The 24,647-nt window shown below is 33.9% G+C and overlaps 3 protein-coding genes across 5 annotated transcripts in view; 2 read left to right on the top strand and 1 right to left on the bottom strand.

The window, feature by feature from the left end:
- Positions 1 to 4,082, top strand: part of LOC122633344 (spectrin alpha chain) — a 9,195-nt gene extending 5,113 nt beyond the window's left edge. For both annotated transcript variants that reach the window (XM_043821137.1, XM_043821135.1), the window contains 5 exons: positions 5 to 2,532; positions 2,617 to 2,671; positions 2,777 to 3,155; positions 3,250 to 3,416; positions 3,495 to 4,082. In XM_043821137.1, coding sequence (XP_043677072.1) covers positions 5 to 2,532; positions 2,617 to 2,671; positions 2,777 to 3,155; positions 3,250 to 3,416; positions 3,495 to 3,623 — 3,258 coding nt within the window. In that variant the 3' untranslated portion in view covers positions 3,624 to 4,082. The remainder of the gene's footprint in view (positions 1 to 4; positions 2,533 to 2,616; positions 2,672 to 2,776; positions 3,156 to 3,249; positions 3,417 to 3,494) is intronic.
- Positions 4,083 to 4,265: 183 nt separating this feature from the next.
- LOC122633440 (RNA-splicing ligase RtcB homolog) lies at positions 4,266 to 6,752 on the top strand. Its single transcript, XM_043821312.1, has 11 exons — positions 4,266 to 4,360; positions 4,527 to 4,626; positions 4,709 to 4,904; positions 4,978 to 5,108; positions 5,183 to 5,309; positions 5,392 to 5,498; positions 5,565 to 5,724; positions 5,799 to 5,974; positions 6,054 to 6,188; positions 6,267 to 6,431; positions 6,514 to 6,752. Exons 2-11 carry the CDS (start codon positions 4,531 to 4,533, stop codon positions 6,739 to 6,741), a joined length of 1,521 nt encoding a protein of 506 aa, XP_043677247.1. The 5' UTR covers positions 4,266 to 4,360; positions 4,527 to 4,530; the 3' UTR covers positions 6,742 to 6,752.
- Positions 6,753 to 7,527: 775 nt separating this feature from the next.
- The window catches only part of LOC122633439, an 85,364-nt gene continuing 68,244 nt past the window's right edge, over positions 7,528 to 24,647 (bottom strand). For both annotated transcript variants that reach the window (XM_043821310.1, XM_043821311.1), the window contains exons 137-178: positions 24,255 to 24,584; positions 23,873 to 24,178; positions 23,444 to 23,776; positions 23,061 to 23,363; positions 22,683 to 22,988; positions 22,262 to 22,579; positions 21,828 to 22,151; positions 21,418 to 21,723; positions 20,980 to 21,312; positions 20,602 to 20,901; positions 20,213 to 20,515; positions 19,818 to 20,135; positions 19,403 to 19,726; positions 19,015 to 19,326; positions 18,550 to 18,873; positions 18,151 to 18,456; positions 17,768 to 18,067; positions 17,309 to 17,632; positions 16,588 to 16,911; positions 16,089 to 16,409; positions 15,744 to 16,013; positions 15,482 to 15,670; positions 15,012 to 15,365; positions 14,703 to 14,915; positions 14,427 to 14,624; positions 14,157 to 14,351; positions 13,708 to 14,076; positions 13,412 to 13,624; positions 13,139 to 13,330; positions 12,827 to 13,039; positions 12,557 to 12,739; positions 11,889 to 12,476; positions 10,854 to 11,801; positions 10,406 to 10,774; positions 10,146 to 10,298; positions 9,813 to 10,061; positions 9,583 to 9,729; positions 9,237 to 9,481; positions 8,860 to 9,130; positions 8,541 to 8,779; positions 8,268 to 8,454; positions 7,528 to 8,180 (exon numbers count right to left, since the gene is read on the bottom strand). In XM_043821310.1, the coding sequence (XP_043677245.1) occupies positions 7,942 to 8,180; positions 8,268 to 8,454; positions 8,541 to 8,779; positions 8,860 to 9,130; positions 9,237 to 9,481; positions 9,583 to 9,729; positions 9,813 to 10,061; positions 10,146 to 10,298; positions 10,406 to 10,774; positions 10,854 to 11,801; positions 11,889 to 12,476; positions 12,557 to 12,739; positions 12,827 to 13,039; positions 13,139 to 13,330; positions 13,412 to 13,624; positions 13,708 to 14,076; positions 14,157 to 14,351; positions 14,427 to 14,624; positions 14,703 to 14,915; positions 15,012 to 15,365; positions 15,482 to 15,670; positions 15,744 to 16,013; positions 16,089 to 16,409; positions 16,588 to 16,911; positions 17,309 to 17,632; positions 17,768 to 18,067; positions 18,151 to 18,456; positions 18,550 to 18,873; positions 19,015 to 19,326; positions 19,403 to 19,726; positions 19,818 to 20,135; positions 20,213 to 20,515; positions 20,602 to 20,901; positions 20,980 to 21,312; positions 21,418 to 21,723; positions 21,828 to 22,151; positions 22,262 to 22,579; positions 22,683 to 22,988; positions 23,061 to 23,363; positions 23,444 to 23,776; positions 23,873 to 24,178; positions 24,255 to 24,584 (12,539 nt within the window). In that variant the 3' untranslated portion in view covers positions 7,528 to 7,941. The remainder of the gene's footprint in view (positions 8,181 to 8,267; positions 8,455 to 8,540; positions 8,780 to 8,859; positions 9,131 to 9,236; positions 9,482 to 9,582; positions 9,730 to 9,812; positions 10,062 to 10,145; positions 10,299 to 10,405; positions 10,775 to 10,853; positions 11,802 to 11,888; positions 12,477 to 12,556; positions 12,740 to 12,826; positions 13,040 to 13,138; positions 13,331 to 13,411; positions 13,625 to 13,707; positions 14,077 to 14,156; positions 14,352 to 14,426; positions 14,625 to 14,702; positions 14,916 to 15,011; positions 15,366 to 15,481; positions 15,671 to 15,743; positions 16,014 to 16,088; positions 16,410 to 16,587; positions 16,912 to 17,308; positions 17,633 to 17,767; positions 18,068 to 18,150; positions 18,457 to 18,549; positions 18,874 to 19,014; positions 19,327 to 19,402; positions 19,727 to 19,817; positions 20,136 to 20,212; positions 20,516 to 20,601; positions 20,902 to 20,979; positions 21,313 to 21,417; positions 21,724 to 21,827; positions 22,152 to 22,261; positions 22,580 to 22,682; positions 22,989 to 23,060; positions 23,364 to 23,443; positions 23,777 to 23,872; positions 24,179 to 24,254; positions 24,585 to 24,647) is intronic.

Raw genomic sequence — 24,647 nt, 5'->3', positions numbered from 1 at the left:
GCAGGAGCACCGAATGGAAATCGATGCCAGAGCTGGAACATTCCAAGCGTTTGAATTATTTGGCCAACAATTATTACAATCGAGCCATTATGCCAGTGTAGAAATCCAAGAGAAACTCGAATCAATGGCCGAAGCTCGTCAGGAATTAGAAAAAGCTTGGATCCAACGACGCATGCAATTAGATCAAAACTTAGAGCTACAATTATTCTGCAGAGACTGTGAGCAGGCAGAGAATTGGATGAGCGCGCGAGAAGCTTTCTTGAGCAGTGCAGACACCGTTGACAGTAACGATAATGTTGAGGCATTGATAAAGAAACACGAAGATTTCGATAAAGCTATAAATGCTCACGAAGAGAAAATTGCAACGTTACAAACTTTGGCTGATCAATTGATAGCGGCTGAACATTACGCAGCTAAGCCAATAGACGAAAAACGTTGTCAAGTATTGGATCGTTGGAGACATTTGAAGGACGCACTTATAGAAAAACGATCAAAATTAGGAGAATCCCAGACGCTTCAACAATTCTCTAGAGATGCTGATGAAATCGAAAATTGGATAGCCGAAAAATTGCAGTTAGCTACGGAAGAAAATTACAAAGATCCTGCTAATATACAATCGAAGCATCAAAAGCATCAAGCTTTCGAAGCGGAGCTCGCAGCCAATGCTGATAGGATTCAGTCGGTTCTAGCAATGGGAGGAAATTTGATAGAGAAACATCAATGCGCGGGTTCCGAGGATGCGGTTCAAAAGAGATTAGCGTCCATTGCTGATCAGTGGGAATATCTTACTCAAAAGACTACAGAGAAATCTATGAAATTGAAAGAGGCTAATAAGCAACGTACATACATTGCGGCTGTAAAAGATTTAGACTTTTGGCTCGGTGAGGTTGAAAGTTTATTGACTTCTGAAGATGCGGGCAAGGATTTAGCCTCCGTGCAAAATTTGATGAAGAAACATCAGTTGGTCGAGGCGGATATACAGGCTCACGAAGAAAGAATCAAAGATATGAATGCTCAAGCAGATTCTCTCATTGAAAGTGGACAATTTGACGCAACTGGTATTCAGGAGAAGAGACAGAGCATAAACGAACGATACGAACGCATTAGAAATCTTGCTGCACATAGACAAGCAAGACTAAACGAAGCTAACACTTTACATCAGTTCTTCCGTGATATCGCTGATGAAGAATCTTGGATCAAGGAAAAGAAATTGTTGGTTGGATCTGACGATTATGGTCGTGACTTGACAGGTGTACAGAATCTTAAAAAGAAACATAAGAGATTAGAAGCTGAACTTGGTAGTCATGAACCTGCCATTCAAGCAGTTCAAGAAGCAGGAGAAAAATTAATGGATGTTTCTAACTTGGGTGCACATGAGATTGAACAACGTTTGAAGCTTCTCAATCAAGCCTGGTCCGAACTCAAACAATTGGCTGCTAATAGAGGTCAAAAATTGGACGAATCTTTGACGTATCAACAGTTCTTAGCGAAAGTCGAAGAAGAAGAAGCTTGGATCACTGAGAAGCAACAATTGCTTTCAGTTGAAGACTATGGCGATACAATGGCTGCTGTACAAGGTTTGTTAAAGAAACATGATGCCTTTGAAACCGATTTTGCCGCTCACGGAGAACGTTGCAAAGACATCTGCGAAGCTGGCGAAGCACTGATCAAAGCTGGCAATCATCGAGCCGATGCTATTGGACAAAGATGTACGCAATTGCGTAACAAATTGGAACAACTTGGTGCGCTCGCAGCTAGAAGGAAAACTCGTCTCAATGATAATTCGGCATATTTGCAGTTTATGTGGAAAGCCGATGTCGTTGAATCATGGATCGCTGATAAAGAAACTCATGTACGTTCGGAAGAGTTTGGACGTGATTTATCTACGGTTCAAACGCTATTAACCAAGCAGGAAACGTTCGATGCTGGTTTACACGCGTTTGAACACGAGGGTATTCAAAATATTACTTCTTTGAAGGAAATGCTCGTTGATGCAGGACATGATCAAACTCCGAGCATTCAGAAACGTCATGCTGATGTGATCACTCGTTGGCAAAAACTCTTGGCAGATTCTGATGCACGTAAACAACGATTGTTAAGAATGCAGGATCAGTTCAGACAGATAGAAGAACTTTATCTTACATTTGCCAAGAAAGCTTCCGCCTTCAACTCGTGGTTCGAGAATGCAGAGGAAGATTTAACTGATCCAGTTAGATGTAACAGCATCGAGGAGATCCGTGCGTTACGAGAAGCTCATGCTCAGTTCCAAGCAAGTCTGTCTTCCGCTGAAGCAGATTTCCAAGCGCTTGCCGCTCTCGATAGACAAATAAAGAGCTTTAATGTTGGCCCAAATCCATATACATGGTTCACGATGGAAGCACTGGAAGATACTTGGCGTAATTTGCAAAAGATTATCAAGGAACGTGACGTAGAGCTTGCAAAGGAAGCACAACGACAAGAAGAAAACGATAAATTACGAAAAGAATTCGCTAAACATTCTAACGCGTTCCATCAATGGCTTGCAGAAACAAGGTATATAATTTATGTCTCATTTATTTATATGTCATAAATTATTTCACGATAATTTTATTAAAATATTTTGTTCATACTTTATAGAACATCTATGATGGAAGGTTCTGGTTCCTTGGAACAACAATTGGAAGCAACAAAGGTTTGTACAAATAAGAGAAATTTCTCATCTCTAACTAATGTAAAGTTCGAAAATATTCAACATATAATATTTAATTACAATATGTATCTGATTACGTTACTACAGAGAAAAACTCAGGAAGTACGAGCGCGTCGTCAAGATTTGAAGAAAATCGAAGATCTTGGTGCAATATTGGAAGAGCATCTAATCCTTGATAATCGTTATACAGAACATAGTACAGTTGGATTGGCACAACAATGGGATCAATTGGATCAACTTGGAATGCGTATGCAACATAATCTCGAGCAACAAATTCAAGCAAGAAATCAATCCGGTGTTTCTGAAGATGCCCTTAAAGAATTCTCGATGATGTTCAAACACTTTGATAAAGATAAGAGCGGACGATTGAATCATCAAGAATTCAAATCATGTTTGAGAGCACTTGGATATGATTTACCAATGGTCGAAGAGGGCCAGCCTGATCCAGAATTTGAGAACATACTCGGTTTGTTGATTATTTATTACCACTTACACTTTATTATAACTTTAGCGCTTTTCTTTTAATGTTCTATATTTAATATGAAATTTGTTATTTCTAGATATCGTTGATCCGAACAGAGATGGTTACGTATCGTTACAAGAATACATGGCGTTTATGATAAGCAAAGAAACAGAAAACGTGCAAAGTTCGGAGGAAATAGAAAATGCCTTCCGTGCCATTACAGCGGCAGATAGGCCATATGTAACGAAGGAAGAATTATATGCTGTATGTATAACATCCTATATTTAATCGCAATTTGTTGTAAGCAACTTTCTTTTACATTATGATGTAATTTTTTTTCAGAATCTTACGAAAGAAATGGCTGACTACTGCGTGGCACGTATGAAACCATACGTTGATCCAAAAACGGAAAGACCAATCACGGGAGCGTTGGATTACATAGAATTTACTCGTACTCTTTTCCAAAACTAATTATTTGCATATAGTATATATATCTATATCTATATATATAATATATAAATGATATAATTTTTTGCCCTGTTACTATTTACAATACAATTTTCAATGATAGCTTTAGAGGAATACACAATCCTCGTTTTTATATACGTACTTTATTACTATAATTCTCTTTTACCCACATTTTTTATTTTCCGCATTTAACATTGTTACATATCTTATTATCATCACACTTGCTTCCAGCTAATGCAAAGTGCAGCTTCGGGCATTTAGCTTTTATGAGATATGTAATTTATGAGTACCGAAATCGTGACATACATGCTTAATATAAAACGTTCAATGAAATTATTTAATTAATTTATATATAATATTTACATTACAATTATTTACAAAAATAGAAAAGATAGTACACATGCATAGTTGTAAATAGATTATATGAAAATAAATGATATTTGGTCGCACTTGACTTTATTACATTACTTGTTTATTTATTTTACACCAAAGTACGTGTATTATATATATATTTTTTAGAAATTGTCTATGTATAATAAGTATTAAATATTAACCTCTGTAGTTGCGGCGCATGCGCAAAAACATTTTAGTATTTGCGCATGCTTGGTACTGATTTTATCTAGTAATATTTAAAACGTGGTAAGACTGATTATTCCTTTAGGTTGTCAAAATAACTTTCAGTGATTGTTGTAAGATTTCGTAAGAGTAGTCGGCTTTTTAAAAGTTTATTTAGAACGATCGTACGTATAAATTATAATTTAATTAATTATATATAATTAATATTCATATACACATGTAACTATTGTAGGTTTAATAGTATAGCATCAATTTTTTTTTTTTTTTTAATTTTAATTTTAATTGTTACGATAGTTATATTAATACTTATGTTAAATATTTTATTTTTAGCGAAATGGTTGTTAGACAATATCAAGAAGAACTTAAGTATTTAGAAAAAATTAATGAATGGTCTTGGAGAATTAAAAAAGGTTTTCAACCAAATATGAATGTATGTATGAATTATTCTTTGCAATGGTTTTATTAAAAATTTTATTAGAGTGAGATATTTAATTGGCATGAATACTTTTAAGGTTGAAGGCATATTTTATGTCAACCAAACATTAGAACGTCTAATGTTTGAGGAATTACGAAATTCATGTAGGCCAGGAACAGTTGGAGGTTTTCTTCCAGGTATGAAACAAATTGCTAATGTTGCTGCTTTACCTGGAATTGTAGGAAAATCAGTTGGATTGCCTGATGTTCATTCTGGATATGGTTTCGCGATTGGTACAGTACTTTTTCTTTCCTTTTATCTTTTTTATATCTTTCCATATGCATAATATATTTATTTTATATACAGGTAATATGGCAGCATTTGATTTAGACGATCCAAAGTCCATAGTATCACCTGGTGGAGTAGGATTTGATATAAATTGTGGCGTTCGTTTGTTAAGAACCAATTTATTTGAACATGAAATTCTACCTATCAAGGTATTAAATTATAGTCTATTTTTTATTTTATTTGTATGTTAAACTATACATAAATTCAATATTGCAATTAATAGGAACAACTTGCACAAAGTATGTTCGATCATATTCCAGTAGGAGTCGGATCTAAAGGAATCATACCAATGAATGCAAGAGATTTAGAAGAGGCGATGGAGATGGGTATGGATTGGTCTTTGAGAGAAGGTAAATATCTAACTAGAATTTAATAAGAAATGTTTCTTAAAATGTTTTGATGTTATAATTTACATTTTTATATCGATTATAGGTTATATTTGGGCAGAAGATAAAGAACATTGTGAAGAATATGGTAGAATGTTAAATGCTGATCCTTCAAAAGTGTCACTAAGAGCAAAGAAACGTGGTCTTCCTCAGGTAAATCTAAAGTTACATTATTAGTACTGTATTAATATCATTGTAATAATATTTACGTTATTTTAGTTAGGTACATTAGGTGCAGGAAACCATTACGCTGAGATTCAGGTTGTAGATGAAATTTATGATAAATGGGCTGCATGTAAGATGGGTATTGAGGAAAAGGGCCAAATTTGTGTCATGATTCATTCAGGAAGCAGAGGCTTTGGACATCAAGTTGCTACAGGTCTTTTAGACAAAAAACAAAAAATGTAAAATACATGTTCTTTTTATTTTACTAAATTAATCGTAAATTAATAGATGCACTCGTACAAATGGAAAAAGCTATGAGAAGGGATAATATCGAAACAAATGATAGACAACTTGCTTGTGCTCATATTAAATCTCAGGAAGGTCAAGATTATTTAAAAGCTATGTCAGCTGCTGCTAATTTTGCATGGGTTAATAGAAGTTCTATGACATTTCTCACACGACAGGTTTGTGTCTACAAACGTATAAGTAAATGACATTATATTATCTGTAAAGTTTTTATTTTTATTATATATTTTTTTTTAGGCATTTGCAAAACAATTTCGTCTTTCTCCAGATGACTTGGATATGCATGTTATTTACGATGTGTCGCATAATGTTGCTAAAATAGAGGAACATATGGTTAATGGCAAACAAAAAACACTTTTAGTTCATAGAAAGGTAAGTTTTGTACTGTAACATATTTTTTTTATGAATAATAGAAGAGAAAGAAGATAAATTATTTTGTTTTTGACAAAGGGATCAACCAGGGCTTTTCCACCTCATCATCCATTGATTCCTGTAGATTATCAGTTAACAGGTCAACCAGTTTTAATCGGTGGTACAATGGGAACATGTAGTTATGTTCTTACTGGAACTGAACAAGGAATGCAAGAAACGTTTGGATCTACGTGCCATGGAGCTGTAAGTACTTCGAATCTGTATACATGGAAAATATATACAATAAAGTAGCATTATTTTTAACAAATTTTTGTAACATATTTAGGGTCGTGCCTTGTCTAGAGCAAAATCACGAAGAAATTTGGATTATAAAGATGTTCTAAACAAATTAGAAAGTTTAGGAATATCTATTAGAATTGCTTCACCAAAATTAGTTATGGAAGAAGCTCCAGAATCATATAAGAATGTAACAGATGTTGTAAATACATGTCATTTAGCTGGTATTTCTAAAAAGTGTATTAAACTGAGGCCAATAGCAGTTATTAAAGGATAATTTACATAAAATGTTTACTAATATATTGCTTTTATATTTAATGTAAATTATATGCTATGGAGTTTTCTATTAGATATTTAACGATCGATGATATTAAAGAAGATATGGTTACACGAATTTATTTAAATAATCCAAATTAAATTAAAATTATTTTATATTAACACTTACCTTAATATAAATACTTTCACTTGAATATAATTTATAAATAAGAGATAAATATGTTGTACAATCTTTAAGATTGATTATGTTGTAATAGAATAGAATAATAATACAAATTTTTTACAACTTAAGAGAACGATGTTCTTTATATTAAATTATAAAATTCATATTTTAGAATATGAATGCATTTAATAAACATCACGTAATTATTTTCAAAATGTTTGTTTTTAATTTCGTAACCGCAAATGTTATTACATTACAAGTGTTCCTATGTGATACGTATGTTACATGTTTAATGTTATTAAACTTTATTGCTACTTTATTTTCTACCATATATATGTGTGTGTGTGTGTGTGTGTATATATATATATATATATATATATATATATATATACACATACACATATATATACACACATATACTTTATTTTAAATTTAAAGTAATTTGTCAAAAAATATTTTTATATTTTCACAATTATTTGGCATCGTGATTTCGCCACACAGATTTATCCATATATGCGACGCATATATGCAATTAAACTTTTTTTATAGAACATTTGATTGAAAAAACATTTGCAAATATATTTAATTGGCATTAGTTAAAATGTACAATTGTCTATTTTTATAATAAAAAAAAAAAAAAAAATTACATTAGACTACTTTGTTTGACTTTACACGCAAATAAATTCGCGATTTCGTGTGTGTGTATAACAAATCCTCCACTGACTAGAAAAAATAATACAGAGGATGATGTTTATGAAAAGTAAGATTATGTTTCATGTATACACATAGAGAGATAATGGAAGCAACCCCGTCACCATAAATAGAAAATACATACATACTTTGTAATAGTAATATTTTTATACAGGACAGTGACATTGATCAAGTAAACCCTTGAGAGCATATGCAAAAAAGATAGTCATTGGAGGAGTTGCATTTAGAAATACAAGACTGACCAAGTTAGGAAGAATGGTCTGAAATGCATTCCATGATATAATTATAAAAAATTATATTATATATAAAATAATTATACTAAAAAACTTATGATAAGTGATAATCAGGAGAAGGTTCAGCTACAGATTCGGTAGTGAACAGAGGATTTGGAAACTCTGGTGGATGTGGCAGTGGTCCAGCAGTCTTTGGCTGACGTCTATATGCCATTAACCAGCATGACACAGCAATAGCGACAGCAACTAGTGCTAAAAGTGCTGTTATTACTAAGGCTATGATAAATCCAACCATGGAAACACAAATATCTTCTACTCTTTGAGCCGAAGGAACTGAAAATGATAATATTACATGATTAATGAAGAAAATGTTGCCCATCTTTCTATTAAATAGTTAATATACATAATTAAATATTATACCTTCAGCCGGATCTGCTGTTAATCTTTCTTCTCTTCTTTCCAAAGTAAATATTAAGTTTGATTCGATTGTTATCTCTTCACGAAGCTGTCCTTCGTAATTATCAGAGATACTTAAGGCTGTATCATTTGATTCAGCCTCAACATCTCTACGACGGCGACCGAATGCATTGTATCCTCGGCAATTTACCTAAAATTGATATTTAATTATAATTTTTTATATTCTTAAGATTCATTCTACAAAAAAATAACAATAATTATTAAATAAATATTTACAGGCTGACATCGTCCAAAACAGACTCGTATATTACATTGGAATCTGATATTATCACTACTTGGAAACTTGAAGGCATTAAAACTAGCCATCAGTGATTGAGTTTCATGATCTTGTTGCCATTCTCCGAATATTGTTGGATCTGTTGCACATCCATTTTCATCTGTTACTATATATTCGTTTTCCAAATTATCTTCCATAGTTTTGGCCACACAATTTCTTGCAAAACCTCCATAAATTGCTGTGGATCAAAAATATGAAAAAAATTAAATGTTCATTACTATTAAAAATATATAACAGATCTTCCGAAAATATACATACATGATGGCTGAACTTCAACTTGTAACATTAGATTATCTCCTATTTCAGCAGAATTTATTTCATTTCCATTATGAGTAACGATTTTCATTATACATGTTGGAGGTGGTCCAGTATTTGCAATAGTACCAGCAGTAGTTAACATTGAAACATTAAAGCCAAGTGTAACATTTTGTTCACCAGTTTGATATATACATTTAATATGATAGGCCTGTGCTTTGTATGTTACTAATTTTGGATGCTTTTGAACAACAAGTATGAAACTGGCTTGTCCCTGTTAATTAATTTATCATATTAAATATATTCAGAAGAAAAAATTTTTATTAAATTATTTAAGAGATAAATATTACATATATCAAGAATTTTTGAAAAATACTTACATTTACATGTATCAATCCACAATTGCCAAATGCAACTTTAAATATTATATCTGTTTTATGTATAGTTTCAGCAGGTATCGAAACAACACGTCTACATTGTTCATCTTTGCTACGGCCTTTAACATACAAAACACCGTCAAATTCGTGATCTTGCAAATATATTTCAACTTGGACTCCATCTGATAAACAACTGACACCCATGTCTGGTGTGGGGAAATCGGTTTTGGGTGTTTTTTCTTTGACAACTGTGGAGAGAGAATATAATCATAATTTATTTCAAACTTTCAGGATATAGCCATATCTACAATAATGTATATCTATATTAATCATTTTTTTTTATACTCACAGCAATGAGCTTGATGTCTAGTTGCATTGCAAAATGCATTTACACTACATACTATTTTTGAGCAAGGATCTTCACAAGTTCTTGTCGTCTGTTCACAGTATCTATTATCTGCGCAATCGTCATCTATTCTGCATTCTATTATTCCAACTGTAATGATATTAATATATATTAATATAATAAGTTTATATAAAGATAAAGGAAATAATTTAATGCAGAAATTGTATACTTACTGAGTTTACAATATCCATTGGCAGTTAATTTGTATCCATCTTGAGTTGGACATATGCAGCGACCGTATTCATCTATCAAAAATCCTTTCTCTAAGGCACAAGTACAATATCCTTGATTATTAATGATCATTCCAGTATCTTCGTGACAGGGTATGCAAATATCGTGTTGGTCTTTAGCCATGCGTTGCGGGCAAATGCAATTACCGTACTCGTCACGTATTTGTCCTTTCTCGGGAGAACAAACATTTACTAGAAGAAGAATAAATATATGTTATAACGCACGAAAAATAATGTAACTATAAAATGATATAATCATAAAATACAATAAATTACTTGTATCACAGATCATTGTCCTAACTGGTTCGGTATCTAATACTTTACAAATAGCGTTTACGCCGCAAGGTGCAATTTTAATGCAAGGATTGATACATTCTCCATCAAAGCATGCTGTTTGAGGTGGACATTCATAATCCGCTTTACATGTTTCTATGAGTAAAAAATACAATCGTTATAATAAAAAATATAAAAAAAGTAAATTTGATAGTAGCAACATGAATTATATAATATTTTTTATAAGATTGTAATTTTTTTACCTTTAACACATCCAGATTTGGAATCAGCAATGTATCCTGGTGGACAAGAACACTCCACAACATGATTATATACATTACATTCGGTTTTATCAGTACATGGATTTGATATGCAAGGATCTTCACAACGATTGTTAATACATGCTTTATTTGTCGGGCAATCTATATTGCTTCTGCATCCTAACAAAACACAAGATACGGTCGGATTGCCTTTCAAGCCTGGTGGACATTCGCAAATGGCTTTGTGATTTATAGCTCGACATTCTGCTCCTTTTCCACAAGATATTGCCGTGGATGAACAAGCAGGAATGCAATTATGTCTAACACATATGTGTGTTCCACTACAATCGTCATTTGTATGGCAACCGGTGACTAAAACATAGAATATACAATTATTGTCGTATTAATAGATTGAAAGATTATTTATTAATCCTGAGATATATAAGCATACTTTCGGTACATGCAATGTCCGCGCTTCCATCATAGCCCAAAATACAAGAACATACTGGCTTATGATCGACTACATTGCAAATTGCATTAGGACCACAAGTACATGGATTTCTGCATATGCCATTGATACAAGATCTATCCTGAGCACAGTCGTTATCCTTTGTACATTCGACTTTAACGATTGGTGTTGTAGGTTGACACGTTCCACTACCACTACTAACATATCCGCTTGGGCAAACACAAATCATTGTTCTTATAGGAGATGTAGGTAATACTCTACATTCTGATGGCGGAGTACAAGGCTGCATTATCGGACAAGGTTCTTCACATTTGTGATTGAAACATGCTAATCTATCTGGACAATCACTGTCTTCTCTACATTCAGGTTGTTCTTCCAACTTGCAAAGGATATATGGATTGCCAGTGTAATGAACTGGACAGCGACAAATTGGGATATGATTTAGAACTTTACATTCCGCACGAGAAGAACAAGGATTGTCGTGAAGACAAGCATCGATGCATTGCATGTTGATACATGAATGCTCGCTAGGACAATCTCCGTTACTGTGACAACCAATAACTCGACATTTGTCCAAAGGATTACCATAATATCCTTTGCGACAACGACAATCAGCTACGTGGTTTCTGACGTAACACTCGGCATTCAAACCACATAGATCTGACAGTAAACATGGATCAACGCAGTATTTGTTCTTGCAGGATTTATCTGGAGCACAGTCGTAATCTTGTTGACATTCAACCGAAACGCATGCAATTTCAGGATTGCCTTGGTAGCCTTCTTTGCAAGAGCATATTGGTTTGTGATTTCTTACAAAACAGATTGCATTGGTACCGCAATTACAAGGATCTCGGCATTGCCTATTCACGCAAGCTTCGTTGTCGTTACACTCGTCGTTTGTAACACAAGCTCCAATGTTTGTTATTTGTACTGTAAAATAAAAAATTCGTAACGTTATAACGAATCATGAAAAATTATGGTACTAATTGTTAAAAAATAAAAAAGTTATCGACTTACTTGGTCTACATATTCCATCGATATGTGTGATCCATCCCTCTGGACACGTACAAGTCATAGTTCGTACAGGTACGGTGTCCAAGACATCGCAACGAGCATTCTCTAAGCACGGTTTTAATACTGGGCATGGATCGATGCATTCATTTCTGATGCATACTAATTTATCACTACAATCTATATCGATTCTACATTCTGGCTCATCCACTGCACCTGGAGGATGACGTTCACAGTACGAATATGGATTTCCTGAAGGAATGTTCACTGGACAACGACAAGAAGCAAGGTGAGCTTGTACGTAACAAAGAGCGTTTTGAGCGCAAGGAGAATTTTCGACGCATGGATCAATGCAACGTCCACTTTTACAAGCCTGATTTTGTGGGCAATCGTAATTGTTATTACACTCTACTCTTTCACAATGTATTTGTGGATTTCCAACATAGCCAGCACTACAACGGCAAGCTGAACGATGGTTATAACCGTAACACTCTGCATTAATCGCACATTTGTTGTCTAAGATGCAAGGATTAATGCATTGTCCATTGTAACAAGTTGCTGCATTATTGCACTCGTTATCAGACTCGCAATCAACTGTAAATAAAAATTAATTTAATTAAATATAATTAATTATTATGTACTATATTAACGTAAATATCATAAGAAATACATACGTTTGAAACAACCAAGCTGGGGATTGCCAGAATAACCATGAGGACACACACATGACGGATAATGATTAGCCACAATGCATTTTGCATTTGGTCCACAATTGCATGGATTTATACAAACACCGTTAAAGCATGCAGTATTTCCTGCACAATCACTATTGGACGAACATTCCGTAATAATCTTAGCTGTAATAATAATTTTTGTTAAGTCACTAAATGTATTTATTATCAATGCTGTTATAGTATTTTTTATTTTAACAGTGTTTAACTTACGTGGTATACAGTTTACTCTGGGATCTCCAATGTAACTTTGTGGACATTTACAAATAGAATTATGATTTTCAACATGGCAGAAAGAGTTCTTTCCGCAAGGCTTAGTAGCTATACAAGGATTTAAGCAAAGAGAATTTATACATTGTTTATCTTGGGCACAATCGCTGTTGCTATAACATTCCGGTTGATTTGGTGGTAATGGTGGGAATGTAACTGGAAACAATAAATGCATGATTTAAAATTTTGTAATTTGTAATAAATCGATGTAAGTTGCGAAAACTACTGTTTTTACAAATGAAAAATTCAGTATACCTTTCGTGCATTCAATATAACCATCGCCAATAAATTCAGAAGCACATACACAGGTAGCAGTGTGATAAGTGGATTTACATTGAGCATTATATCCACATTGTATAGTGTTACAAGCTTCAACACATCGTCCACTTAAACATTTCTCGTTATCATTACAATCATGATCCAAATGACATTGAACATTATTCAATTCTGTTTGTTAAACAAATATATGATTAAAATTAATCTGTAAATAAATTTAAATATGTATATTACCTAGACATCAAGTATTACCTATTTTTATGCAGTTTCCGTTGTTGTTTGTAATTGTATTAGGCGGACACAAACAGATGATTGTGCGAAGAGGAATAGTATTTAAAACTTTACATTCTTGATCCTGCGTACACATGTTCGTTGGTCCACATGGATCTTGACACTGTGCATTAATACACGCTAAATTCGATTGACATTCTATATCTTCTAGACATTCAGGTTGAACTTCTATTCCTGAAATAAAAATTTAATATAGAAGTGAAGTATTGAAGCTACAGTCAAAAATGTGAATATGTTGAGTCAACAAAATAATTTACGGTTGCATTCCACATATGGATTTCCTGATGTTCCTGTAGGACATGTACATTTGGGTTGATGATCTCGTCCAACGCAAATAGCAGTTTCTGCACACGTTTCAATGTCGCAAACAGGCCGACAAATTCTATTCAACCTGTCACAAATCTCATGATCCGCACAATCTTCGTTGTAATGACATACCGTTGAAATACACGCGACGTATGGATGACCTTGTTTGCCTTGCGGACAAATACATTGAGCTTTATGTTCTGCAGTTATACATTCTGCTCCTCGTCCACATGTAATTTCACTAAGAAGACAAGGTTCAAAACAATTGCCATTCTGGCATGCTTTGTCATATGGACAATCATGATCTGTGTTGCATTCCGCTAAAAATTTTAAATAATATAATATTATTAAGAAAATATTATGATTAATCTATGAATCAAATTTACATTATAATACTTACGTTTGAAACATTGTATTTGTGGGTTTCCTGCAAAACCTTCTTGACAATGGCAAGTTGGATGATGTCTATTAACAATACATTCTGCATTTGGACCACATCTGTTACTTAAGCAGGGATTTTGACATAGACGGTTTATACATGCTTTATTAGATGGGCATTCTGAATTAGATTCACATTTAGCCAACGTGTTGTTTTCTATTTAGAAAAATATATTATGATTAATATAAAGAAGTACATAAAATTTTATATATATTACAATATTCTTATTACCATCGAAACATATTACAAATGGATCACCAGTATGTCCTGCAGGACATTGACAAATACGACGATGATTTTCTACATAACATTCTGCGTTAGAGGCACACGGATTAACAGCACATGGATTGATACAACGTTGATTTAAACATATCATATCCGAACTGCATTCAGAATCACTTACACATATTGCTTCAATTTGTTTATCAACTTAAACAGAAAATCATACATCAGAAAAATAAAACACTGATCAAGTTAAAAGAAATGTCGTCATTAATAATGTCATACCTCGAATACAGGCAACCGTTGCATCTCCCATGAAGTTTCGCGGACATTCACAGATCATAGTTCTCATTGGTAAAGTATCTACAACACTACATTTAGCACTAGAGATACATGGTTGTGTTTCTATGCATGGGTCTTTACAAATTGCATTGAAACATGCTAATTTGCTAGGACAATCTACATCAGTTTGACACTCGGGAACAGGTACTTCCAATTCTATAGGAAAACATATGTTTTATAGATATCGTTTACAATGCATAATGATATATTTCTTCATTTTATATTTTTAATCTTAATCAGAGATGTATTTACCTAGAGTGCATAACGTATAAGGATCACCGGTATAACCAGGTGGACACTGACAACTTGGTCGATGATTAATAACGAAACATTGAGCGGAAGAAGGACACGAGCATGGATCTGTACATTGTGAATTTTTACATGCCAAAGAAGGTGCACAATCATTATCACTGATACATTCTGGTTGTTTGCATAATTCATAAGGATTGCCCAAAAATTTGTCAGGACAGTAACAACGAGCTTTGTGATAACCATCTGCAGTACACAATGCATTAACACCGCACTGCATTACTTGACAAGTATCAATGCATTCATCGTTGATACAAGATTGAGTCAATGGACATTCGTTGTCACCACGGCATCCAACTAAAATAAATAATTATCATTATTTACGATAATGTACTATTTAAATGTATAAATAGTATTTGTTATAACAAATAATTATGTTATATTTCCTTATAAATTACGATATTGATACATACTTTTCTGACAATATTGTTGAGGATTACCGGTGAAATCTTCGTTACAGACGCAAATGGCTCTGTGCATTTGAACATAGCAACGACTGTTGAAACCACAAGATTGAACAGTGCAAGGGTCTATACATTTATTATTTGAACAGGTTTTATCGTTCGTACAGTCAGAGTTTTGTGTACATTCTACATTTGGCACTATAAATTTGTAATAATTAATTGATCATTCATATAATATAAATACTTGTATAATTAATGTGTTATATATTACCTTCGTGAGTAGTAATCATGCATTTTATGTAGGGATTACCCATGAATCCACTTGGACAAGAGCATACTGGTTTATGATTAATAGTTTGACAAATAGAATCTATTCCACAGGCATTGATGCAAGGATCCCTACATTTTTGTGCTAAACAGGCTTTTTCACGCGGACAGTCGGAATTTATAATACATTCTGGATATATACAATAGGCGACGTCATTTCTTACTTTACATTCGCCGTTATAATTGCATGGTGATGAGCTACATGGATCAATTTCTACAACAATAAATCTAAATCAGTATGTCATATTTGATAATATATTTACATGAAATAACAATGAAATGTACTTACCAGATTGTGGATAACATTCAAACAATGGATTACCAATCAACGGAGGAATACAACTACATAATGGACTATGATTAAGAACTTTACACGTTGCTTTGATTCCACATACATTTCGTGAACATGGATTGATGCACTTGTTGTTCATGCAGGCTTTATCAGCTGGACATTCTGAACTAACGATGCATTCAGGACGACAGCCTGTTATATCTGTAGGTATGCCTAACATACTAGGAAGACACTTGCAAATTGCTGTATCTTGTACTGTTTCACATACAGTGTTTGGACCACATGGTGAAGGATGGCATGGATTTGGCTTCGTTGGTTCTAAATATAAAAAAGATATATTAATATTAATAAATAATTACTTTAAAGAAGTTAAGATCGGCTAGCTTTGTCGTATTTATCTAGAAAGTATTATATAAAACTAAGAATTATACTCGTATATATATATATATATATATGCACATGTCTGTTTCATTTTGTAAATATCTTATGCTGTTACCTTCTGGTATAAAGCATTGCGTGAATGCATCTCCGATAGTTGGCGATTGACATGAACAAATAGGAATATGATTTGATACGGTACAAATTGCATTAATTCCACAAGTACCAACGCAAGGATCTTGACATTTCGTTCTGACGCATGCTTGAGATTTTGGACAATCGGAGTTCAATAAACATTCTGGTTGACAACCTAGGTAAGGATCACCTCTATAGTCTGGTAAACATTCGCAAACAGCGACGTTGTTTCTTTCTTGACAATAAGCGTTGGAACCACATGGTGATGGACTGCATGGACTTAAATTCGACGGAGGCTCAGGAGGTTCTGTAATTAAATTAAGTAATAAATTATTTGCTATAATTATATTACCTAAATATATGTTAATTACAATTTGCGTTATCTTATGTAATAAAGAATAATAGCAAGCATTTTTTTTTACAAATATTGCACATATACTGAAAAGCAATATTTAAAATATAAATGTTTTAAATTAAATGTATATTATCGATCAAAATAAAGAAGGTTTTCAATATATAATTTAAAGTGAAATTTGTATGTACAATCAAAGGCTATTGTACACAACAGTGTAACATGCGTTTTGTGCATATATAATTTATACAATATTTACAGACTCAACTGAAATATATAAGATATTTGATATATAGATATTATATGTAACAAAAAATCACATTACTGTAGCACGTTGAAAGAATGTTCTTACTCGAAATTATAGAACAGATTCTAAGTGGGTCTCCAGTGTATCCTTCAAGACAATCACAACGAGTTTGGTGGAGGGTAACTTGGCAAATTGCATTAATACCGCATAGTCCAACGCAAGGATCATTGCATTTTTTATTCATGCATGTTTGGTTGGTTGGACAATCAGTATTTATAATGCATTCGGGTCTACAATTTGGTGGAGATCCTATGAAGGTGGATAAACAGGTACATAAGGGTTTCTGCTGGGTTGATACACTGCAATGTGCATTTGGTCCACATGGTGATGATTTGCATGGATCTCTTGAGGGTTCTTCGTACGGCCGTTCTAACAAAAAAGACTCTCAGGTTCATTTTTTTGTTATACACTTTTCTATTTAAAGAAACTGTACTGTTTGATAATTGAACTTTCTTTTTTACTTAGTAAGCTGTGTAAAAATGGTAAAGATTTAAACAAACTTACTCATAGGGAAGCAATTGACGAATGGATCACCGGTGTATTCACGAGGGCAGCTACAAATAGCATTATGATTACGAACCATACATAATGCATTGTAAGCACAAGCATTCTCACAGGGATTTTGACATTTATTATTGATGCAAGCTCTGTCTTGTTCACAGTCGGAACTGACAATACATTCCGATCTACAACTGGGTGGTAGTCCAATATAACCAGGAAGACAAGAGCATGATGCTTGTTCGCCGAATTCATGACATATACTATTGGGTCCACACGGTGAAGGATTGCAAGGTGTTTTACGGGCTATGATCACATATATATAATCAGATTCGAATGCTCTTTATCCAATAAATATTTTTTGAAATAATTAATGAATAAAGACTTACGTTGTACACGTTTACAGATACTGAAAGGATCACCCTCATATTGTTGGAGACAGCTACATGTAGGTATATGATTAATGACGGTACATTCTGCATTTTTACCACAGATACCAACACAAGGATTGATACATTTATTATTTATGCAAGCCCTATTGAATGAACAATCAGAATTTTGTACACATTCTGGCTTACACTCACGATATGGATCACCATGATATTCATTTATACATTCACAAAGTCCATTATTACATATAGCATTCGATCCACATGGAGATGGATTACATGGGTCGGGTGGTTCCGGTGGTCCAACTATACAATATTAGGATATATTTATATGTGAAAAATATTTCTTTATGAATCAGTTATCAAAAACACATTGTAAACAAGTTTTAACTCTCTTACATATTGGAACAGGAACGCAATTGGTAAACGCATCTCCAGAATATCCATTAGGACATGTGCAAGATGGGGTGTGATTGATCACAGTGCAAATAGCATTTGTTCCACAAGATCCAGGGCATGGGTCCTTGCATTTGTTTCTAATACAAGCTTTATTACTTATACAGTCAGAGTTGACTGAACATTCTGGATGGCAATTAGGAGGTGTACCCATGTAATTTTGTAAACATGAACATGACGGGTAATTTCCATAATTTTGACATAATGAAAATGGTCCACATGGAGATGGTATACACGGATTTTCAGGTTTCGGGAAATCAATAGTCGCTAAAAGAAGAAGGTTTTACAATTAATAAGATAAATACAGTTCCGATATCGTTTAGGAGAATGTAAGAAAATCTTATCAATTTGTTACAAATTTGTATATAGATCGAGATTGAATTAAGAGTCAGTGAGATTATCACTTACGAGTAATGTCAAAGCATCTCACAAATGGATCACCAGTTTTATTAATGCCGCAACTGCAAATTGGACTATGGTTGATGCTTTCACATCGAGCATCGATTCCACATACATCAGGACAAGGATCTACACATTTTTGATTCATACACGCTCGGTTTATAGGACATTCTGTGCTGACAACACATTCTGGTCTACAATTTGGTGGAGTTCCTTTGTAATTAATCAAACATGTACAGCTAGCTTTTCCATTAGTATTAAGGCATTGACTATTTGGTCCACATGGAGAAGGATCACATGGGTCTTTAGGGCTAGGCGTGACTGTGAAAAATATGTTATTGTACGATAATCTATTTATGGGTTGAGATAAAATATTTTAGAATATTACTGAACTTACGATATTGTTCAATAAGATCACAACGAGTGAATGGATCACCGGTATATCCAGATTGACAATTACAAGATGGTATATGATTAATGGTATAACAGACAGCATTGAAGCCGCATGTTCCAGGACAGGGATCTTGGCATTTGTTATGTACGCATGCTTGATTAAGAGCACAATCGGAATGAACGATACACTCGGGTCTGCAACCTTCGTATGGATTTCCGTAAAATTCAGGTAGACATGAACAGAAGGCTGTCTCGTGAGATACGCGACATTTAGCATTTGTTCCACAAGATATTTGTTGACACAAACCAGGTTCCTTTGGTATTTTATCTATCAGAATACGGAAAAATATAGATATTATTTATACTTATGTATAAAATCCTTGTCTGTGCATATACTCGTATGTAAATATGAAACCTACATTGCTGCGGGTAACACTGTGCAAATGGATTACCAGTGAAACCATTGATACATGTACATATGGGAATATGACTGACTGTTCTGCATTCTGCATTAATTCCACATGATCCTGGACAAGGATCTCTGCATTTTCTATTGATACATGCCTGTTGGTTTGGACATTCGTTATTACTGATACATTCGGGTTTACAATTTGGTGGACTTCCATTATATTCGGGAAGGCAAGAACACGATGGTGCATTATTTAGAATTTGGCACAATGAATTTGGTCCACAAGGTGATGGTAGACAAGGGTTTACTGGAGATTCTGGCTCTAATACTAAAAGGAAAAAGATTCATATATGTTAGTAGTCATTTCCGGACTCGATCTAATACATTTTTTAGTGAAGTTCTTACATTGTGGTATACATTTTACAAATGGATCTCCTGTATATGATACTGGACAACTGCATATAGGATTATGGTTTATTACAACACACTCGGCAGATATTCCACAGGCCCCTATGCATGGATCGATACATTTTTGATTATTACAAGCTCTATTACGAGCACAGTCAGAGCTTACTATGCACTCTGATCTACAAGAAGGTGGCGTTCCTTTGAAACCAGTAATGCATGTGCATACAGCCACACCATTTATTGTATTGCAATGACTGTTCGGGCCACATGGAGATGGTTTGCAAGGATTCTGTAATGTGTCTAAATATCATGTCATTATTAATTAGTAATTAATATAAAGTTTTTATGTGAATTGAATTTTAAAATGATATCTAAAGAGTACGAACCTACGATTAAGATGCAAGAAATAAATGCATTTCCAGACATATTTTCTGGGCAACTACAAATGGGTAAATGATTAACGATATTGCATTCAGCATTAAGGCCACAGACATCAATGCAAGGGTCTTGACATTTATGCTGTATACAAGCTTTATCACGAGAGCAATCACTATTAATAACACACTCGGGACGACAACCAACATATGGATTTCCAAAATATTCTGGTAGACATGTGCAAATACCTGCATTACATTGAGTATTTGATCCACACAAAGATTCTTTGCAAGGATCAGATGGTTCAATTTCTGTAAAAAATTATATATCATTGTAATAACATAATCATGACTAAAAAGGAATAAATATAATTTCTTTAGTGTTCTTACCATTTGGTACAGGTTTGGGATAGCAATTGTCAAAAGGATTACCGGTATAACTCTCTGGACATGTACATACTGGTGTATGATTTACAACAGAACATTGTGCATATAGACCACAAGATCCAGGACATGGATCTCTACATTTCTCTCTTATGCAAGCTTTATTGGCAGAACAATCTGAATTAATAGAACATTCAGAACGACAGTTAGGTGGTACCCCGATATAATTATTCATACAGCTGCACACAGGTACATCATTAATGGTTTTACACATTGCATTAGATCCACAAGGGGATGGAGTACATGGATCTTTAGGATATACATCATCCGGTTTAGGTGCTGTTGGAAAGTGTAATTAATTTTTTTGTAGTGCAACTTTATTATAATATATTGTAATATAACTGATTTTTGGCGAAGAGTATTTTAAAATAGATGAAAATTTACCTGCGAAACAGTAGACGAACGGATCACCTGTCATATCGAATGTGCAACTACAAATAGGACTATGGCGTATAACTTTGCACTGGGAATTACGTCCGCACGTTCCAGGACATGGATCTATACATTTATTTTTAATACAAGCAAGATTTGAATCACATTCTGAATTCATTACGCATTCGGGTCTACAATTTGGTGGTGTTCCTATAAATTCTGGTAAACAAGAACAAACGGCTTGATCATTGATCTTTTGACATTTGCTATTCGGACCACAAATCGGTGAACTACAAGGATCTTGCTCTTTATCAGTAGCTACAAATAATAAATTATTATTTAGTAATTTAACTTGTATAAATTGAAAAGATACTTTATAATATCTCTTCAATTTATATGTAGAAAATCCTTTTGAAACTTACGTTCTATCATTTCATAGAAACAATTTGTATATGGATTTCCAGTGTAATGCGGGATACAAGTACAAATAGGTAAATGATTGACAACTTGACAGTCTGCATTGGAACCACAAGTACCAGGACATGGGTTTTGACATTTTGATCTAACACAGGCTAAATGAGAAGGACAGTCAGAGTTGATCGAACATTCGGGGCGACATCCCTCGTAAGGATTTCCTATATATTCAGGTAAACATGAACAAGTAGCAACTCCTTGAAGTTTTCTACAAACTGCATTTACTCCACAAGGAGAAGGTTGACATGGTTGATCCAATTGTGGTGATTCAGCTGAAATAACAAATAGGAAAGAAAGCCATATAAAAGATGAATGGTTTCTTTGTCATATACATCGGTTTTAAGAAAAGAGAGAAAAATTATATGGCAAATTTGTTACTTACTCTGTTTAACTATGCATTGTATAAAGGGATCACCGGTGTAGCCGTAAAGGCAAGTACACATTGGTATATGATTTAATACGTGACATTCTGCATTTACACCACATGAACTTGGACATGGATCAACGCATTTGTGATTGATACATGATAAGTAGTTACTACATTCACTATTACTAATACATTCAGGTCGGCAATTTGGTGGTGTGCCAATGAATCCATCCTTGCAAGAACACGATGGTGCATTATTTGTAATTTGACAATGAGAATTAGGACCACAAGGTGTTGGTTGACAAGGATTCAAAGTTGGTGGTATTTCATCGGCTTTAAAATAGAGAGAGAGAAAGAGAGAGAGAGAGAGAGAGAGAAAAATAAATATTAATATACAGTCAGCTCTATATAAAAATGAAAATATGCTAATACTTACGTTTAGGTATACAACGGACAAATGGATCTCCGGTAAATATAGGTGCACAACTACAAATAGGATTATGATTGATTACTTGACAGCGAGAAGATATACCACATGAGCCTGGACAAGGATCTCTGCATTTCATATTTATGCAAGCTTCATTTAACGAACAATCGGTATTAACAGTACATTCAGGTCGGCATGCCGGAGGATTTCCAATATATCCGGGAACACATGAACAAACGGCTTGCCCATTAAATTCTTGACATCGGCTATTTGGTCCGCATGGTGATGGATTACATGGTTGAACAATATCTGGATCTATAAAATTGATTGCTTGTAAAACAAATATGAATGGTAACATATGTAAGAATTAGCATAATGCTAATTTACCTTTCACAGGGTAACATATAGCAAATGCATTTCCTGACATTCCATCAGGACAACTGCACATAGGTGTATGATTTATTACTATACATTGTGCATTCTTGCCACATGCTTCTGAACATGGATCAGAACATTTATTGCGAACACAAGCTTTATCTAATAGACAATCTGGATTTTGTACACATTCGGGACGGCATCCATAATAAGGATCCCCATGGTATTCTGGTAAGCATATACATGTACCATTATGGCACATTGTATTTGGACCACATGGCGACAGACTACAAAGATCTTGTGGAGTTGGTTTAGCTGTAATATTTTTTCATTATATATAAAACTTAGTATAAATATATAAATAATAAAGATATCATTTACAAAAGATTTCTTACGTTCTGCTTCCAAGATACAATTAACGAAAGGATCTCCTGCATAACCATTAGGACATACACACATTGCCATATGATTAATTACATAACAATTAGCTCCAATACCGCACGAACCAAGACAAGGATCTGTACATCTTTGTCTCAAACATGCTCTACTACTAATACATTCAGAATCTATTGTGCATTCTGGTCGACAATTCGGTGGACTGCCGATATAATTGTCTATACAGGTACACGTAGCTATTCCACTGTTTTTAATATCTTGACATATGGAGAAAGGGCCACAAGGTGATGGAATGCATGGATTGATGGGTTCAGGTTGTGGACTAAGTGGAGCTGTATGACAAAATAAATTCCATTTTTTTTTAATTAATTATGTAATAAAATAATTTCTAAGCAATGAACTAAATAAAACAATTGTGCAATACTTACGTGAAAGGTCGAAACATCTAACAAATGGATCACCAGTTGAACCTACTTTGCAACTACAGATCGGGCTATGATTGATAACTTCACATCTTGCATTAATACCACAAATTCCAGGACAGGGATCTATACATTTACGATCTTTACATGCACGATTTGTCGAACAGTCAGAACTAACAGTACATTCTGGACGACAAGCAGGTGGTGTTCCAATGAAAGTAGGCAAACAACTACATATCGCTTGATCATTTGATACGCGACATTGACTATTGAGACCGCAGGGTGAAGGAACACATGGATCAGTTGGTTTCGCTATAAATGAAACCTAATTAGACTTAATTCTTCATAACACTATATGTACAGATCAAATATTTAGAGTATAACTTACGTGTGGTTTTCACCATATTACAATATAAGAATGGATTACCAGTGTATCCACTTTGACAAGTGCACAAAGGTGCATGATTAACAACTTGACAAATAGAATTTTGACCGCAAAAGCCTGAACATGGATTTTGACACTTTGATCGAATGCATGCTTGATCAGCAATACAATCACTATTAATGATACATTCAGGACGACAGCCTTCGTAAGGATTTCCAATATAATTTGGTAGGCAAGAACAAGATCCAACACCATTCGATTCACGACATATTGCATTAGATCCACACGGAGATGGTAGACATGGTGTTACTTTCGTGTCTGTATCTTCATTGACTATAATATTTTATTTTATTTTATTTTTTTTAATAAAATGATTCTATTAATTATACAATTATG

The sequence above is a fragment of the Vespula pensylvanica genome, chromosome 12 (genome assembly GCF_014466175.1).
Source record: "Vespula pensylvanica isolate Volc-1 chromosome 12, ASM1446617v1, whole genome shotgun sequence".
Lineage (NCBI taxonomy): Eukaryota > Metazoa > Arthropoda > Insecta > Hymenoptera > Vespidae > Vespula > Vespula pensylvanica.
The sequence above is the reverse complement of the archived record's forward strand: the minus strand, read 5'-3'. Positions and strand labels throughout refer to the sequence as shown.